This window comes from Acromyrmex echinatior, chromosome 9, assembly GCF_024713525.1.
Source record: "Acromyrmex echinatior isolate Ae372 chromosome 9, ASM2471352v2, whole genome shotgun sequence".
Taxonomy (NCBI): Eukaryota; Metazoa; Arthropoda; class Insecta; order Hymenoptera; family Formicidae; genus Acromyrmex; species Acromyrmex echinatior.
Genome location: NC_141860.1, coordinates 2,706,558 through 2,725,170, shown reverse-complemented (window position 1 = coordinate 2,725,170; position 18,613 = coordinate 2,706,558). Strand labels below are relative to the sequence as shown.

At 34.3% G+C, this 18,613-nt stretch overlaps 2 protein-coding genes across 5 annotated transcripts in view; one reads left to right on the top strand and one right to left on the bottom strand.

Moving 5' to 3' along the window:
* Window positions 1-12,994, top strand: part of LOC147908499 (uncharacterized) — a 59,106-nt gene extending 46,112 nt beyond the window's left edge. For 3 of the 4 annotated variants that reach the window (XM_087409279.1, XM_087409278.1, XM_087409280.1), the window contains 4 exons: window positions 5,699-5,931; window positions 7,172-9,959; window positions 10,627-10,804; window positions 11,310-12,994. In XM_087409279.1, coding sequence (XP_087265405.1) covers window positions 5,703-5,931; window positions 7,172-9,959; window positions 10,627-10,804; window positions 11,310-11,561 — 3,447 coding nt within the window. In that variant the 5' untranslated portion in view covers window positions 5,699-5,702 and the 3' untranslated portion in view covers window positions 11,562-12,994. Of the gene's footprint in view, window positions 1-4,943; window positions 5,287-5,698; window positions 5,932-7,171; window positions 9,960-10,626; window positions 10,805-11,309 lie in introns of those variants that run through there. The other variant, XM_087409277.1, reaches the window with a different exon arrangement.
* The window catches only part of LOC105151194 (uncharacterized), a 124,010-nt gene that overhangs the window by 95,957 nt on the left and 9,440 nt on the right, over window positions 1-18,613 (bottom strand). The window contains exon 2 of the mRNA XM_011064750.2: window positions 18,479-18,576. Coding sequence (XP_011063052.1) covers window positions 18,479-18,524 — 46 coding nt within the window. The 5' untranslated portion in view covers window positions 18,525-18,576. The remainder of the gene's footprint in view (window positions 1-18,478; window positions 18,577-18,613) is intronic.

Below are 18,613 nucleotides of genomic sequence, written 5' to 3'. Positions count from 1 at the left end.
TGTAGTTACAATAATTGCAAATATTTTTATAGTAATAATAGTTACGATTGTAACTATTTTCGGAGGATTGTCAATTATACGTTGATAAAAGTATATATAACTATATAGTACATATAGTTATTACATTATAGTAGTAATAATCACAATTATAATAACACTAATTACAGTAATAAGTAATTTTTCTTTCCAAAAATTTTTCTTTCACAGTATTGATAGATAAATATTTTTCTAGAAAATTTTTAAAAGTCATAAAGTCAAATATTTCCATAATTCTGCTTTTCATAAAAATTCTACTTTGAGAAACTTTATGTATTCGGTTCTCTTACGATATTCCGCGATACTGAATCATCCTGTACGCAATATATTGGTACGCTAATGTTCGCTTTCGATACATTATGCATCTTTCTTGTAGCGGGAGACATAACGACCACCATTAAAATTTCGACGGTCAATCATTCGTGGCGAGAAAATTTATGATCGTGCGTGATAAAGGTACATACGAGGTTAGTTTAATAGAAAAAAATCACATTCACCTCGCGTGAATGTACATTGCATTCGCACAACGTGTGCGAGATATACGAGTATACCGAAGACTCGCATAAAGTCTCCAATATTTTAATGCGTTATCTACAAAAAATCGAAAGGTCGAAAGCGGTGCGATCAATAGCGCACAGGCCGAGAGAGTGTACGTATAGATAAACTGTACAATAGGCAAACACATCGTTTTTAGCGACTGTTTCAGTGCTCTATCCACCGCGTTATTATCAGCAATCGAGATATACACGCATTCGCATCGAACGTGATCCTAATCCGATTTCGCGTGCCGCATAATAAACCGTGCCACTTGTGTCTCGTCGCTTCCCCAAATCCCTCGACGACCATTTTTCCGACAGTTTTCGAACTACGCTTCGCACAAACTGCTCTCGATTCGGTAAAATTCAGCGTCGAAAATCGATAATTCGACAGAAGCTCTGAGATTTTCGATATGAGTATTTCAACAAGAATGTAAAATATTCAAGTATAATATTCAAGTAGATAATATATATATTGTTTCATTCATGAATTGCGGAATAATTCCAAATCTATTATGAATCAATTTATTCACAGATTCTTCAATAGAAATTAAATTCATTTTTTATTAATAAAAATATTGAACATATTAATATAATACATGAACAATGGAAAATAGATAATTCTTTTTTATATTTATCATTGAATTTAGTGATTTTTCAATTTTTATTAAAGAAAAATAAAGAAAAAAGTAATTTAAATTTCCGCACAAAGAAGATTTTGTTAAACTATCTAAAAATTTTACTACATACTAATCTGAAAATTTTTTGTTAGGCCATCGAATAATTATGTAGGAAATTCAAGCATAATGAATAATGTTGCAAAAAATTTTGATATTTTAGCTATCAGTTCAAGCGCGTCTTACATAATTATTTTGATAATTCAGCAAAATCTTTATTTTTAGATCTAGCTAAACTTTTTGAATACTTCAGCAAAATCATCGTTTCCGTGAGACATTCTTCATATTAAAATTATAAATGCAATGAAATGAAAAACACATGAATAATAATACTGAAAAAAAGTACAATGCAATTCATTTCCATATTATAAGGAAGTGTATTATATGAAAGAAAATATAGGCAGCAGAAGATATGGAAAATGCAAAAAATATGCTATATATATCCATTCATTTTGCACTTTTACATCTTATTCAGTTAATTGCAAATACTGGGTGATAAAAAATTATATATTTTAAAAGTAGGTAATATTTATAAAAAAAAGGTAGTATCCAGTAAACATAAATCCTAAAACAAAAATATTGAGATATGAGCCTTTTTTGTTTTTAATTGTTTATTAAGATATGAGTCTTTATTGTTACTATAAAAGATGCTTTAGTTCACTTCATTAGTAAGTAAAATGCTAACTATAAACTGCGGATCGAAGTGCCCTTTAAGGACAACTGATACGGTTCATGCACAATAAGGCACTATTTCATTTTCTACACATCGTCTGACAATATCTAATTTAGACATTTAATGGACAGTGGATTGGAAAAGTCCAGTAGTTTGACTTGTCAAATCCCCTGATTTTAGACCTTGATCCCTTAGATTTTTAGCTGTGAAGTTTAATATATTTAATACCTATCAGAAAATCCGAGAGCAGTCAAATATATGCATAAGAGTGATTCTCTACAACACGTGGGACTGAGGGATGTATGATAATAGGAATTATATAAAGCACTTCTTATAGTGATGATAAAAAATGACTCATTAGTATTTGTTTTATAACCTAAGTTTCTTAAATTTTTCTCTCAATGTTGTTTTAATGAATACTATCTGTATCTCAAAATATATAAACCTTTCTTTAATCAACCTATATATTAGTAGAAAGTTAACGTAACACTCGTTAAAAAACGTATTTTTCACATGTATTTGTCTTCTACTTTTAGAATCCTTGACTTATCCTGATCTCATTTACAATAAGAGACACGACTGTAGCAATTTTCTCCTTTAGAAGTTAGATGTGAAGGAAAGTTCGTTCCAGTCGTCGCCATTGCCTTGGGTATACGAGATAAATTGAAAAAAGATGGCGAGATAAGTAGAGAGTTAGATAGGAGAAAAGAGAAATGAAACTGTATGGACTATTGGTAGACTTTAATCCACCTTGTCTACAATTCGTGCAATTAGGTTTGCACAATGCCGTGAGCATTCCTATAATAATTTAAGATCTGCGCAAGAACATAGTAAGCTTATTTTCTTAGAAAAATTAATCTAAAATCAGTTTTATTTTCAAGGAATAAATTATTGCTTCAATCCGTATTTATGTCTCGTATTTAGTGCTAAATATGACCATTTGTAATACACATGAATTTATATAATAATTTCAAATGCTATATTTTTATGTCAAGATATTAGGTACCTATTTGTTGTTAGTAAAATATAACGAAATAATTCGTTCACAATCAATTCATGAAACATAATGTCCTCGTTTCATTTAATAATATTAAATAAAATATTGCATAAAATTGTAAAAATATCTTATGCGATATTTTGACTTTTTATAAAGATATTTGTGTGGATTCTGCAGTGAGACAGATAAATCGGTATCGATATAGGTATGAATATGTATACAAGCGAATGAAGTACTTTGCAGAACTCCACTATATATCTCATTTCATGTTTAAACGTAATTGTAGTTTACAAGGTAGAATTTCGCCCGGAACATGAGTTTGCCACTATTTAATTATAAACGCGGACCCATTATTAATTAATCACTCTTCTACTTGCACAATCGAGTATATTGTAATAACTAGTAATTAGAGACACTTGATATAGGCATAGTTGTCGACTCCATTATAGTCTGCAATAATGTCTTTCAATATATATTCCCCGTAATTATGCATTTGTCAGCGGATTATTATTCTTGTTATGCCGGTATCGGAAAAACTGTGATGTATCGTCCTGTAATATATTACGATCATATCTCGCTGTATCGCCGTGACTAATATACATATTTCGTCATTAAATCACATTTACTTGTGGCAACTAATAAATCCTCATTCATTCAGATATTTTCTCATTCGTGCTTGAGAACGTATCACGCATTCTTGTTTGAAATCGCATTCCTCTCATTCAAGTTGCCTTAATCGCTATATCGCTAAGATGTATATATATGACACATGTATATATACATAAAAAACAATCTCATAAAGCTTATAAATCAGTACATAATAGCATCGTAATTTAGAACACATAATAACAAATAAGATACACGTTATTCTAGTAGCAAATTGTGGCGTAAGATCCGTCGAATAGAAGAAAAGAGAAATGATTGCTCTAATTGGCTTCATGATGATATGAATTTATATCTGCTATAGAGCGTCCGATCAACCGCGCTTCCTTTGGACGCTAAATAAGTAGCTAAGAATAACTTGCGCTGATCTACTGACAGCAATGACAAAATTTAAACTACTCACTATAATCTCTCGTTATATCTATCGTTATAAAAAAATACTTTAAAAAAAAAAATCATCATCACTTAAGTGAAAATAAAATTGGTATCATATGAATTACAATTTTGTCTATAAATTATAATATGATAATCATACTATAATTTATACATTTTATAATTTATATATAATATATATATATATGTATATATATAATTTTTATAATTCATTCTATAACTCATATATTTTATAATTTTAAATAAATAATTAATAAAATAATTTAATTATCTATAAACCTTCTTCAAATTTCCTTATAGATATGCAAACACTCTTCAGAGTATATATATATATATATATATATACATTATATATAGTAATTACAATTATTAGTAGAATACATAATATATAGCATACGAGTATATGTCGGAAATTTAAATAAATTCCTGTCCTAATCTCACTGATTTAATTTATGTATTTTCCGTATATTACGTCATCATCACAAAAATCATGAACGATGATTAATACACATATCTTCTCCAAATACTTTAAAATTCCGCGATACCTCAGCATCGTTACCTCATCTCGTATTTCGAGAAACGAAGAAAATCGCCAGTTGAATTTGGTCGAAATTACCAGTGATTCTTCGGTCAACTCGGCCGACAGGTCTACGAAAAGCAAGAGAAAGAGAGAAAAAGAGAAATAAGGAAGAGAGAAACGTGACGTCAGTTGGCGGAAGTCAATTGGCGCGTCATGCACACGCGAGAGTTGATTCTAGCGAGCGGCCTTCCTCGCCTTCTCCTTCGCCACGGTATTAAGTTTAGCCACTTCGACCTGATGCGGGCAGTGTGTCAAGATCACTCGATCCGCTGTTGATATCGACCTTTCTCTATCTCCCCGTTCTTCTTGCTTTCTCGCTTCGCTGAGAAAGGTGTGCTCCAAGTGTCGCTCGCAAAGTAGCGGCAGATTCGTGTGTAGGAAGAGCTGGAGCGAGAATCAAAGAGACAAGAGAGCTAGTTCAAGAGTAGTTCGAGAGTTGCACGGTAGACAGGCAGGCAGGCAGGCAGGTTGTCTTGTGCCTGCTTTCATCTTTCTTGGTAAAGCGACGTCCTTTGAAAGATGCCGGAGTAGCTTGCGAACGGAGTGACGAGAGAGATGGTTATCTGAGATTCAAAGTCAGGGAGAGCCGAGCTAGCTTTCCCTTTTGGGAATAAGAAGATTCGCGTGTTAGATGGTTGTTACAGTGAATACGTTATTCTTCGCGGTATATTCTGAGAGTGGTACTGCTTGGAGCGCATTGGTTTGCATGCTTGCGTTTGAATGATACATAGGTAAGTCTTTGGAATTCGTCTTCAATTGCAGCTTATTTTATGAAAAAAATTTTTTTCTTAAGAGATAATTTGCATACGTATATTAAGAAAAAGACTTTATTTGTATCACGTGAAAATGTCAGTACCTACTTCAGTTTTCATTGTAGATAACTGTATCATACTATAAATATAAAACAATGTAATATAAAACAATGCTTTGGTGCTATTATAGCTTCTCTGCTTTTTATATACTATTACAATTTTATGTCGAAGAACTTGAACTAAAAGTTAAAAAAAAAATGCGATGAACTCAGATATATCAAAGAATTGTGAGATTAAGAATTCCACTGTAACGTAAGTCAGAATCGAGGTCAGAATGCTGTGAAGAGCTTGACTCAGGTGAAATAACGAGGGAATACCCGTTTGATTGCAGAAGGATGCAACCACGGGTGACAGTGGTTCTGGCCACGGTCTGGCTGACGGTGGCGGTTCTGGTAGGAGGAGCAGTCACCCTCCGCCTCTCTCACGATCAATACTCCCCCGTATCTCCACGCCGACACGCTAGGGTTCAACGGGACCGTACTGGAGTCTGGAGGGATCACGATCCAGTCGAGGATCAACCTCTCGATCTTTGGATCGGTTCGCGAAAGTCGATCTCCACGGACGGTATGTCAGATATTATAGTGTTATGTCAAGCTGAGCAAAATAGAACATCATATTGTGTTTCGCTGTCAACTCAAGAGTTAATGTCTAATACAAGATTGTCATTTTGAGAATATATCAGGAAAAGCCTAGTATAAATCTTTCTGATTTCTTTCTCTCCCTCTACATACAAAGAAATATGTAGAAAAGATGTAAGGACATTATGATTTTAAATTTAAATCTTATTTTATAAAATACTTTTAATATCTCTAGTTAATATTCTCAGGAGACAAAGAGCAAATATATAGAAATGTATATTGCTCTATTTTAGTATTTAAGTCAATTTACGATTTAATTCTGTCGTGCTGTCTAATGAAGATGGAACAAACGCTTCGTGACAAATCGGCCTAACTGGTGGAAATCCGTTTGTCCCGACTTTCTGATGAATCAAGGTTTCCTTATTTATCGTCTTTATGCAACTCCAAATCAAATAAATACTGTTCACGATTGTTAAAAATTCGAAAATTTTCAACATGCATTCAATTTCAAATATAGTTATTTTCATTTCTCATGTTAAGTTGAAAAGATAATATTAATATTCGAAATATAAAAAAATCTAAAAACTTGTATTGATACATTATATTGTCAATATGATAATATTATAATTACATGGCAGTATTGTGTTCTTTATTAATTTTTAAATTTAAAAAAGCAAATAGAATATTTTACTAATAAAAGAAATGAAGTAAACTCAAAAGATATATCTATGCAAAAATATCATACATAAAAATTATTAATTTTTTTTACACAAATTAATGTAAAAAAAATTTTAGGACGAAAGCTATTATTTAGGAGAATAATGGATGTATTTTTCGAGTAATATACACACACATAAATCTTTATATTATAATAGCACGCAAGAATTTCGAAGAAATAAATTGGCGTCGAGCATTACTCACGTCACTATAGTATGCAACTATATTAGTTTAGCCGAGTATAAAATCGTTATTAAATCTTTTAAAGAGAATCTCCCTCGTAGATTAAATTTCTAAATTAAACCGATATTTTCAGCTGCATATAATAGGCGCAAAAATAGTTAAAATTAATTTTCTAAGTATATCTAATTTTTGACATTAGAAAAGAGTCTAATTACATTTTTCAGAATCAGGAGCTCTATCTCGCAATGCCAAATATACCGAGCGAGATTTTCAGCTTGAAGGTCTCTTGAAGGACATTGTCTCAAAGCGAATGTACCCCTTTTCAGGTTGGCAGAGGCGGTTACCGAATATCGCCGGCGCGGAATTCGCGGCCGACAAAGTCGATTACGGCTACGAGATGCCGGAAACGCTTTCGCGCGAAGCGAAGGTATCCCCTTCAGACCTTTTAGACGACCCCTTTGTGGCAGACGACACGTTTCAGGATCAAGGCCCAGGATCGATGGAAATATACAAACTAGACCTATCCAAAGAGAAGACTCTACTGACCGCAACCACGCCCTCCACAAATTTACTGTCGAGAAATAAGAGCAAAGCTCCAAAAAAGACGGGTCATTTGAATTCAAAGACAAAGACAGAAATTAAGTCAATAATAAGTGCGAACGTTAATCACAAACAATCAAATTTTTTCGAAGAACAACGAACTGAAACTCCTTTGATCAACAAAGACGCTTTCGATGTTGGTGGTGTGCCGGAGCTACAGGTTGGATGCGAAGGTCTCGAAGCGTCGTTGTTGCCCCACAAGACGAAAAGATCGATAGATACGCCTGACAAGGAGAAGGGCGAGGTGCCAGCTCCGTCCGTGTTGCTAAACGTGTCGCCGGTATCCTTGGATCTCGACGACGTTCTGTTATATGATGAAGAAGAATATGAGGAAATGGACGAGCTTTTCAAACTCAAGAAACTGGAGACTATCACGAAAAGCAACAAGCCAAATAGGGGAGATATGGATGCCAGCCATCTTAATTCTGACCATCTGGATGAATTTAGGCGACCAGAGAAGTTACCAGAACGAGGAGATTTGGGTGGATCCACTCCAATAAATTCTAGTGAATTAATAATTAGTCAGAAGACCAAGCGATCTCTGACAGATCTCGAAATTAAGAATTACGAGGAAGCCAAGCCAAAGCGAGAAATTGTATTGGACGGTGATAACGGCGCCAGCAGGAATCATGGTCGGCAGTTGATGTGGCTTGCCGAAGCAAATACTGAGGGATTTGCGGACGGTAAAAGCGAACGGAAGCGCACGAGACGGTCGATCGATTGGGGCTTCGGTGAGGATGAAGGTGTCGTGTCCAGCGACGAGTTGCAGACCGTGAATGAACGTCGCAGGCAGCACGAGATGCGATACCATCAAGACACATCTGGAAGACGTGATCAGCATCATGGATTAAATACTGACATCGATAATGTTAGACAAGAGTACGAGAAAATACATGAGCAAAAACGAAGAGAAGAAGAGAATTTGCAACAAATGCAACAGGCTAATCAAAGACTGTCGAATAGACGGGAGGAGGAAGAGATAAAGAAAAGAGATGAGTTACGAAGAAGACAATACGAGGAGTATCGTAAAAGGATGAATATTACAACACATCGTATAGATAACGAAGATATGCGAAGGCAGATGGAAGAAAGACGAAAACAAGAAGCAGCGCAAATGCAGGAGACCGTCAGAAGAAACGAGGAAGAACTAAGAAGACGAGAGGAAGAACAACGAAGATTACAAGAAGAAGACATTAAAAGAAGATCACAAAGCAAATGGCAAGAGGAAAATTTTAAAAAATCGGGCTCTAAAACTTTCATAAAAGATGACGAAAGGAAACGAAGACTTTATGATGAAGAAATGAAGAGACGAGAGGAAGAACGGCGAAGACGATTAGAAGAAGAACAAGCAAGGAGGCAGGAACAATACAGATCGCAGCAAGAAGCTCAAAGAAAAAGGGAAGAAGAGGCAAGAAGGCATCAAGATTCAATGAGAAATCTTTCCGAAAATGATAGAAGAAGATTAGAAGAGAACCGTCGCAGAGAATGGTTAGAGAAGAAGAGACAAGAGGATGAAGATGAGAGAAGACGACAACCATCGAATTTAATGCACGCGGAACATTCAGTCAGTCATCCGAACGATATCAGACAGCGCGATCGAGACGAGAAAAGACAGCAAGAAGAAAGACAGCGAGAACAGAAATTGCGAGAATATATCACACGAAATCGACCTATCAATGTCAATCATACCGATCAAAGATCGAAAGAAGAGAAACGCTATAGACCCGAAGAGTACCAAGATTCGCGGATGAATGTGAGTAGAAATGACGAAGAGTACCATCAACGATTGGAGGAGCAGCGTAAAAGACAAGAAGAAGAGAGAAAACTACAGGATTACATCAGGAGGAACCAACCAGTGAATGTGCCATCGAGAGATAATCAATCGACCACAGCCGGTCATAACTGGTTCGAAGAGCGAAGACTGATCGAGGAAGCCAGGCGTCGCGACAGATATTCCGATCCAGGAGTGAGGAGAGACCACGGACCGTCGGCGCCTACGTATATCGATCCGCGAAGCTCACCAGAGGAAGTTAGACGGAGGCAGCAAGAGACGGCGAGAAGGTTGAAGGAGGAAAGGCGGCAGAGGTACGAGGCGGAAGAGCGACGGAAGGAACTCGCCAGGCGACAGTGGGAGGAGGAAGAAGAGAGACGGTTACGGCAGCAACGGATGCGAGAGGAGGCGGCCAGGCGAGAAGAGGAAGCGAGGAGAGAACAATCTAGGAGATACGAGGAGAACAGGAAGCAGCGAGAACTGGAGGTAGCGAGGATACAGGCCGAGAGAAGGAGACAGGAGATGTTCAAGCAACGATCCAGGAACGAAATTGGTAGGACGAAACAACCAGAAACTAGGCCGATCTACCACCAAAATTCTCATCTTTTGGCGGAGTACAGAAGACGACAGGACAGCCGGCCCATTCTGAGTAATTTCATGCGAGTTGAAGAAGCCAGGCGAGCGGCGGTAGAGCGCGAAAGGCAAAGATTGGAAGCCGAGAGACGACAACAGGAAGAGAGCAGGTATGCAAGTGTCTTTAGGGCACGTGCTTTGCAAAAATGAAGTTTTCACTTGGCGCGACGCCAGTGAACTTTATTTGAGCTGATGCGCTTCGCAGCTTTCAATGTTCGTTACTACTATCATTTGTCTCTGTTCGTTTCTTTTTGTTTTATTGGTATTCCCTTATCGTTGGGGACTAATATTATTTCCAAGTGCAGGTATTATTGCGATAAAATTGAAATCGCGTAAAGTATATTTCATACAATGAGAATATAAAATAGCAATAAAAAATATAAATGATGTATCCCTGATATGTTCCTTTTTTATTCTCATTTTACTTTATATTTATATTAATATTTAATATTACTAATTACTTCATCAGTTGAAAGATATTATCACCTTTCTTGCAAAAGAGTACTAAATATTCCAACAGGTTCAATTCGATTTTGCTGATTTAATCCTGCTAACTTAGTATAGATTTTCTTGTAGTTTAATGCAATAATTTTCGCTTGTGCTACCTGAGATATTTTTCCAGTCGCGTGAAATTTTAAATATCAACAATAGCGATATATTAAAGACTGTGAACAGTGCGACTTTAATTATAAATATATCCCAAGCGTATCATCAAGGCAAGAGTTTATTCATTCGAATCATCCGATAAATACGATTCTATATTTCCATCTGCTGTAGAATGAGAGAGCACAGACAGAAGGAGACCGATCAGTGGAGACGACAAGAACTAGCCAGACTAAACTCTCTGCCGGTGAGCGCAAGGATAATAGTCCGTCCTGGTGGCTCCTCGCCGACGTCGCTCGTCTCACCACCAGTGATATCAAGGGGCGGTTTCAACAACGAGATCGATTTTACAGTAAGTCCTCCATTTGTCTGTCAAAACACTTCACCGCACTTCGATCGCGTAAACCCGATTCGGTTGTCCGGCGGTTTATTCACTGACGAATTCGATCTCGTGGTCGCCAATTGTCTCGCGCTACCAAACTAAAGCGCGCTTCATTAAATCAGGGAGAAGTTGTGGCGGGTTCGTGCCCCTTCGACCCCAACAAGCCTTCAGTCGCCTGTTTTGTTCCACTTAATTGACTGAACGCTGAGCAGCATTGCCTCTCTCTTTGGCATTTTCTTGTAATATTTTCTCCAAAAATTGCAATAATTTTAGAGAAAATAAAAAAAGTACAAATATGTGCTAAACGTAATAAGACATTGTTACTTTTGCAATTTGAATTATGCATACCATAAACAGATATATATATATTTTGTCTTTATTTTTTTCCCTTATTATAAATATTATGATAATTCTGTCGTAATTGATAATTAATAATTAGAATTAGATGGATTAAAAATTCAATGATTATTTTCAGGGAATCAACCCGCATCGCGAAGGTGTACAAGTGGCACAATTTCCTGTCCCCCCGACACCGAAACCACCTGCCCAGAGTCCTACCCCATGTGTTTGGGCAGTTGTTCATTGTTGTTCATCCAACAACAATCGTCTCGTAAAGTGTTTTGAATCGTTGGGCTGCCCCGGGATTAATTGGGATTCTAATCCGTGTAGAGGGTCTGTTGCGGACGCTGCTAGAGCAGAAGTCCTGAAGTTCTATGCTAACTCGTAAAACTAATAACATCAATAAGATTCAGCCTTTACTTTTGGTGAATATCAACTAGACAAGAAAAAAGAAGGAAAAACTCTTCAACGGAAATCTCTCTCTCTTTCTCTCTCTCTCTCTCTCTCTCTCTCTCTCTCTCTCTCTCTCTCTCTCTCTCTCTCTCTCTCTCACACACACACACACACATACACACACACACACACACACACACACACGCACACACACAAAGTTTCAAGTTACTGTACTTCAAATCAATTTGTACATGTGTGACTTCTGCTGGATCTGTACAAATATTTGTGTCGCTCATCGGATAGAAGAGTTCAGTAAGTTGACTTAAATATTTGCGGAAGACCTTGATATATTTTTATTTGACATAATATTAGCAATTTTAATAATTCAAAATTAAGCAAAAAGCTATCATAAAAATAAATATTTCAGCTTTATAGAAATATAATATTTTTATGATAAAATTCAATGAAAAATAAAAAAAACATTAAATTGAATTTAATATATTGAATGTTAAAATCTATATTGAAATATTATTAATGTTTTGAATATAAATTGTAAAATATATTTATCTCTATATTTGATGTATATAAATGTGCTAAAAAATATTTAGAAATATTAGAGATAGAAAATCGAAAAATATCATGAAAATTTTACTGAAAATTTTATTGAAAATTATCAACTTTTTAAAAATACATCAATTTTTTTACATCCAGCAACACAATTATTTGAGATTTCTGATTATCTGTACAATTCTATCTTCTCTACAGAAGAGAATAAATAATCTATAAGACTAGGTATACTTTAAAAAAAGTACTTTAAATCAGGAATGAAAATAATCAACAACAAAGCTAAATATTAAACTTTTATGCTAAAAGTCATCGTATATAATGAAGATCATATATTATTTTATTATAATAATTGCGAACAAAAACGTAAATATCTTTTTATCGCTTATTTCTGCGATAGTGTGCATTAGATAGATTTATATAGTGCGACTAGTAATTAACGATAGCCTAAGAAACGTTTAAAAGGTTCAACTTTTAAAATGTAGCAAGCAGTATTTGTTTTAATGTCGGAGATTAATAAAACGTGTGTTTTGTAGAATAGTAATCAATTAATGTTTAATATTAATCGGTAGCCAACGTTGTAGCACTGCCTCACGTAGCGCGCGTAAAATTAACGTACATATGTAAAGCTCTGTAAAGAAAAAATATATACAACAAACTTAAAACACGTTTCGTCGTCACGTTTGCATGTATAAACACAGCGTGCGAAAAATATTGTAATCTTTTGTACGTAGCCAAGACAAGTTGCAGCTTTTTTCCACATGTGATATAGAAGGTAGGCTCTAATGTGTTATAACCAGACGAATATTTATGTAACATACACAAAAAAAGTAATAAAGTTATCTGTACTTGTGTAACCCGAAACACCTGTCAGAGTTTTCGTGCGACAATCAAACTTCATTACGTACGTAAAATTTGATTAACTTGTCGCGACACTGACATGTCTGTATGCTCTTTCAAATTATATTGCAAACGCAAAATGTGAAAAAAATTACATATTCAATTTTTTTATCCTTTTTAAAATAATCCTCGTGCTTTATCAGTGTCTAATAATATAAATAAAAAAATATATTACATAAATATTATGATATTGATAATACAAATTTACTTCCGAATAAAAAAAATTTCTAACTGATGACTCGCACATTTACGCGCGTTAATCGCTCACAATATTTGATAACGAATATAACTTCCGATTATATTACATTTATCTGTATCGTCGTCTTTTTTCCTGACTCCTCTTTTTTTTTTGTCGTTTCGCTTGCCGTAACCGATAACGAGGCCATTCAACGTTTAAGGGCCTGCAAACATTTTCCATCCAATCAAACGCATTGTGAATCCGAAGGCGCCACCTCACATCCCTAGCGTCTCGACGTACACACGTTAAGGCAAAAGCAAATAATCGACTATTGACGTGGGCAACCACTTTGTGTAATGCATTGCGTGTCGCGCTAGTTACAATCGCCAATGCATTCGGTACAAAATTACTCCGACGAAAATTGGAAATGTCACTTTGCATCCGAGCGCATACCTGTCAAACTTTAACGACCATTTTTACTATTTACGTTCGATCGAAGTTCGTTTAAAGAGGAAACAATATATTTCAATAATATTAATTGGAGTACCAATACCATTTATTTGTAGACTTATATTTTTAACAAAGCGCGCATATTAAAATACTCATTTTATTAGAGCAGAAATTAAATTAAGTACAAATAAATACAAATAGTATAGATTTAAAAAGTTATGTAATAGACAACACATGCGTTTCTTTTAGCACTCGTACGTAAATTATGTTAATCACAGTGGCGCATCTAATCATTGAGCAACGCGGTCAAGGCAAACGAGTATTGTCTACTAATTGGTTTTTTTTTCCTATAGATTATACTTCCTTCATCAATATTCAAGTAGTAAAAAAATGATAATTTCTGCAACATTATATAATACAATATAATTTATGTAAATATAAATAACAGCATTTGATTTTTTCCGTACTCTAAAAGTATTATATTGTATTTTCTCTATTATAAAATGCTTTTTAGAATACAAAACATTCTAACTTTTCTTATTTTTTTTAACAAAAATAATTTTCCATTTTTTTTTCGTGGCTTTACTGTCACGCTGTATTATCTTTTCATATTCTTCACACGTGAAGAGTGTAGATGTATATTTCTTTAGCACTACTAATCGAAAGACGACATCTAAAAACTCAGTCAATAATATTCAATAGAAATAATTAACAAAGTAAATATATGTATAAGTTAATCGCGGATTAGCAGTTAATACAAATATCTTTGGAGAACTAGTTACATTTATTACATCAGATGTAATAAATAAAGATATAAGGTTTCATGTTGAAAATGAAGTTATTTGTGCTATATTATGTTACAACAACTTGTCAGAGATGCACAATACAGATCATCTCGCGCGAGATAGAGAGAAATCTTCTATCTAAAGTTTCCTGGCACGTACATATAAACCTCTAACAACAGACTGCCGACAGAGTTGCCTGTCAACAGCATGTCGACAACAGACGCGTATCCAACATTCTCGAGAATCATCCCCAAGGATATTGTCTTCTCACTATGTCTATCTCGATACTGTCCAAGATGCATTTCCTCATATGCCATGTCCTTTCGCAATTTACTTGTATTTTTTTGCGACTTTTAGTTTACCTTGTACAACACAATGAGATAATACAATTCATAAGACTGGTCGCGATATAATACGGTTCGCGATGTTTCCATTAAAGACATTGAGCTTTCACTAAAAGATTCATAACGTTTATTTCAAAGAACATTTCTTTTGATGTTAAAATAATTCTTTTGATATTACGTTACTGCGTGAAATATAATTACAATATTATTGCATTGTATTTTCATTATTTAATATATAAAATATCTTACCGTTGCAATTTTGATAAAATAACAATACTTTATCTTATTCAAAATATTAAAAATATAAATTTAAATTATAAAATTAATCGGTAAATCACACTCTTGAATAAGAGTGGCAAATTTTCATTCTTTTTTTTTGAAGTGAGATTTACAAAAGACTCCAAAAAAAAGAAATTTTACTCTTTTTTTTTAAGTGAAATCTCACTTCAAAAGTGAGAAATCTCACTCCAATAAAACAGTGAAAATCTGCAGTTCAAATTTTTCACTTTATTTTTCAGTAGGCAGTATTTTAATTCTTTTGGAGTGAGATTTCACTTCAAGAAATTTAGAGAATAATAAAATGACTTAAATGACACGGATGTAGCAGTCTAGTGTACTAACTACAATGTAGTTTCTTTCTACTGTAACAAAACTCACGGTGTAAAAAAGCTTTTTATTTTCTTTTTTTCTTCTTATTACCTCATCTCTCTTCTTGTCTCAACTTGACGGACAATAAGCGAGTACACGGTCTGTCATTAGTCTGATGCACAAATAGACAACTCGCGCATGCACTACACCTGTAAACGGAAAACTGCGCACCTGTAGTGACGAATGGTACTATCCGCATATATGGGTCACCTTTGTGTCAGCAGGTTGGTTTTGTGAATCACTCGTATTGTTTCTCTAAAAAAGAGTCGATGCATCGAATTTGAAACGGTTTTCTTGGCTCTATGTTTGCGACTAGAAAATTTTGTGAATAATGCATTGTTCTTAAAAGCAATCCAAGCTAAATCATTCCTTTTGCATCATTACATTTCTTTCTATAATTATTTTATATCAAAGAAAATCTCATTATTATTTCACATCTTCAAAATAAAAAGTTTGATGTCTCTTTCATATAAATATAATATATTGCTCAAAAAAATTATGGCATAGAAAAATTGTGGACAAAAATTGATCAATTTTGACTAATAATAATTTTACAAAAAATTATCGTAGAACAACGTTTTTTTTTTAAATTAAAGTTTGAAATCTCTACCTTAAGACGCTAATGGCCAGATTTTAAGCTTGATACACCCCTGCTACTGTAACCACTCTCAAAAATATGAGAATGTGTTTGTTATATTAAAAATTGCAAAGTTTAATGGAATGCATGGACTTTGTAAAATTTTTTGAGGAATGCTGCCGTTTGCAGCGGCATAAAGTTCGAACTTTTCCTTTTAATTTAAAAAAAAATGAGTCGCTGCGACTTTTTTTGCAAAGATATAGCACTTTAAACTTACACTTGAATTTTTGACATATAGTATTCCGACATTACCTGCATGTGACCAGATATGCGTCACGACGAGATTGCTGAATGGATTTTGCACATCGTGTTTTTGCGTGTAAAGTTTAATAAAACGTGTTGCCTCTGCATTGCTCAAATCTGGAATGACATTCCGCAGGAAGAAATTATAGGCCTGCATTAATATGAGGAATCGACTGCAAGCAGTAGTCGAGAAATGCGGAGGCAACAAGCATTATTAAAATTTACACGCAGAAATATGATATGCAAAATCTACACACACGCAGAAACGTGCAAAATCCAGCAATTTCGTAGTGCATATCCAGTAATGCAGGTAGTATATGTAAAAAATGCAAGGGTAACTTTAAAGTGCTGTGTAACAGTGAAAAAAATCGCAGAGACTCGTTTTTTTTTTAATTAAAGGGAAAAGTTCGAACTTTATGTCTCTGCAAACGGCATTCCCTAAAAAAATTTTACAAAGTCCGTGCATTCCGTTAAACTTTGCAATTTTCAATACGACAAATACATCCTCATATTTTTGAGAATTACAGTAGCAAGGATGTATCAAATTTAAAATCTGGCCATAAAGTAGAGATTTCAAGTTTTAATTTAAAGAAAGAAACGTTGTCCTACGATAATTTTTCGCAAAGTTATCGTTAGTCAAAGTTCACCAATTTTTGCTCACAATTTTTCTATACTATAATTTTTTCGAGCAGTGTATAAATATATATATATATATATATATATATATATATATATATATATATATTTGTAAAGAGAAACACATCAAAATTAGGATATATTTTGATTTTATTGATTAATCTAATGATTTTGCAAATAACATATTGTTAATGTGACCTTGTTAATACATCTTTTAAATTGTGTCAGAATTTTGCTTTAGCGAATATTATCGCTGCATTCAGGGATACATCACCATCCTTACTCTTTTCATCCGTAGAATACGAATAAAATTGAATAGCGAGCGGTGTCGGAAAACATTCCAGATTCTTTCATATGTAAAACTATGCCGAAATCAGCCATGTATTATTGTGTCGAACGTATGCATTTAATAATAAGAGAACTATTCGCATAATTGAAGTATATTTCGCTATTTTATTGCTCTTTTATTTTCATAACAAGCTTATTAATATTATAACTGTTCATATAATTAATTTATGATAAAATCGACTTAATAATTATTTATTTTTCTACGAAAGATTAATTGATAATTGATTGACCATAATTCTTATTTTAATCATTCAAAAATGTGAATTTGTATTCAATTTATATTGTTATATGTCGAGTTTCGTTTTTTAACAAATGGCTTATACATAAAATCGAGAAACGAACAGCACTGAAGTGGAAACACGACAGCACCGAAATCCCGGATACAACCATGTCGCGAGTGTGTGCACAGTCAAGAGGGCAAGCAAGCACTCTCGCGTGGTATCGAGGTATCTCTTACGAGTAGTTGCAAATATGCAACGAGCAAATAACGACAGGTAACGTGGTGACGACATACCTTGTATCAAGGAAGTGGAAAATAAGGGTAGAAACACAAATGTACGCAGAGTGGTCTCTCTGTCTCGTTTTTTCCTCGATTCAATTTCTCCGCTGCACATATATATACGAATACATGCTACTCCTTTCCCGAGATAACATCGATAACGTACGAGACACGTTATTCGCGTATCGAAATTCCGATCGTCCAACGTCACCTTTGTCTAGCTCGAGCGACAAGCGAAACGTTCTCTGATCGTTCTACATGCGTGTCAGCGTGTTTCCAGTTTGTGGGATTCCTTTGATCACAATTTTAAACGTAAATTGTGGTTTTGTAATAGAATTATGTCTCACAGAAAATAATCTTAATCACAAAGAAAGTAACGGTTGTAACACCATCTATCTTTTTTTATCTAGAGGAATCAATAAATATGAACAATTTTCTTATATATTGTATATTTGCTTCTGTTTCGATCTTTCGAAAAATCTAGACAATTTTGTTTAGATTTCTTTCAAAATTTCATTCGTTAATATCGTTTTTTTAAATTAAAATATTATTCAAGATAATTGCTTGTTAATAATCTTGAGTTACTGCATCGACAAAAGTATTTAATTTCGTCATATATTATTACTCTGTATTTTCCTTATTCCCATCTACGCTTAAAATTGTTAATAGTATAAACTCACCACCATCACTGCGCTGTGTAACGCCTCTCTTGTCCCCTTTTCCCATATTTCCGTCTTCCGCTTTCTTCAAGATAAGATGCTCGTTCCTTCGATCCCACCTAGAATCCAATTGGAAAATATTCCGTTATTTTGTTA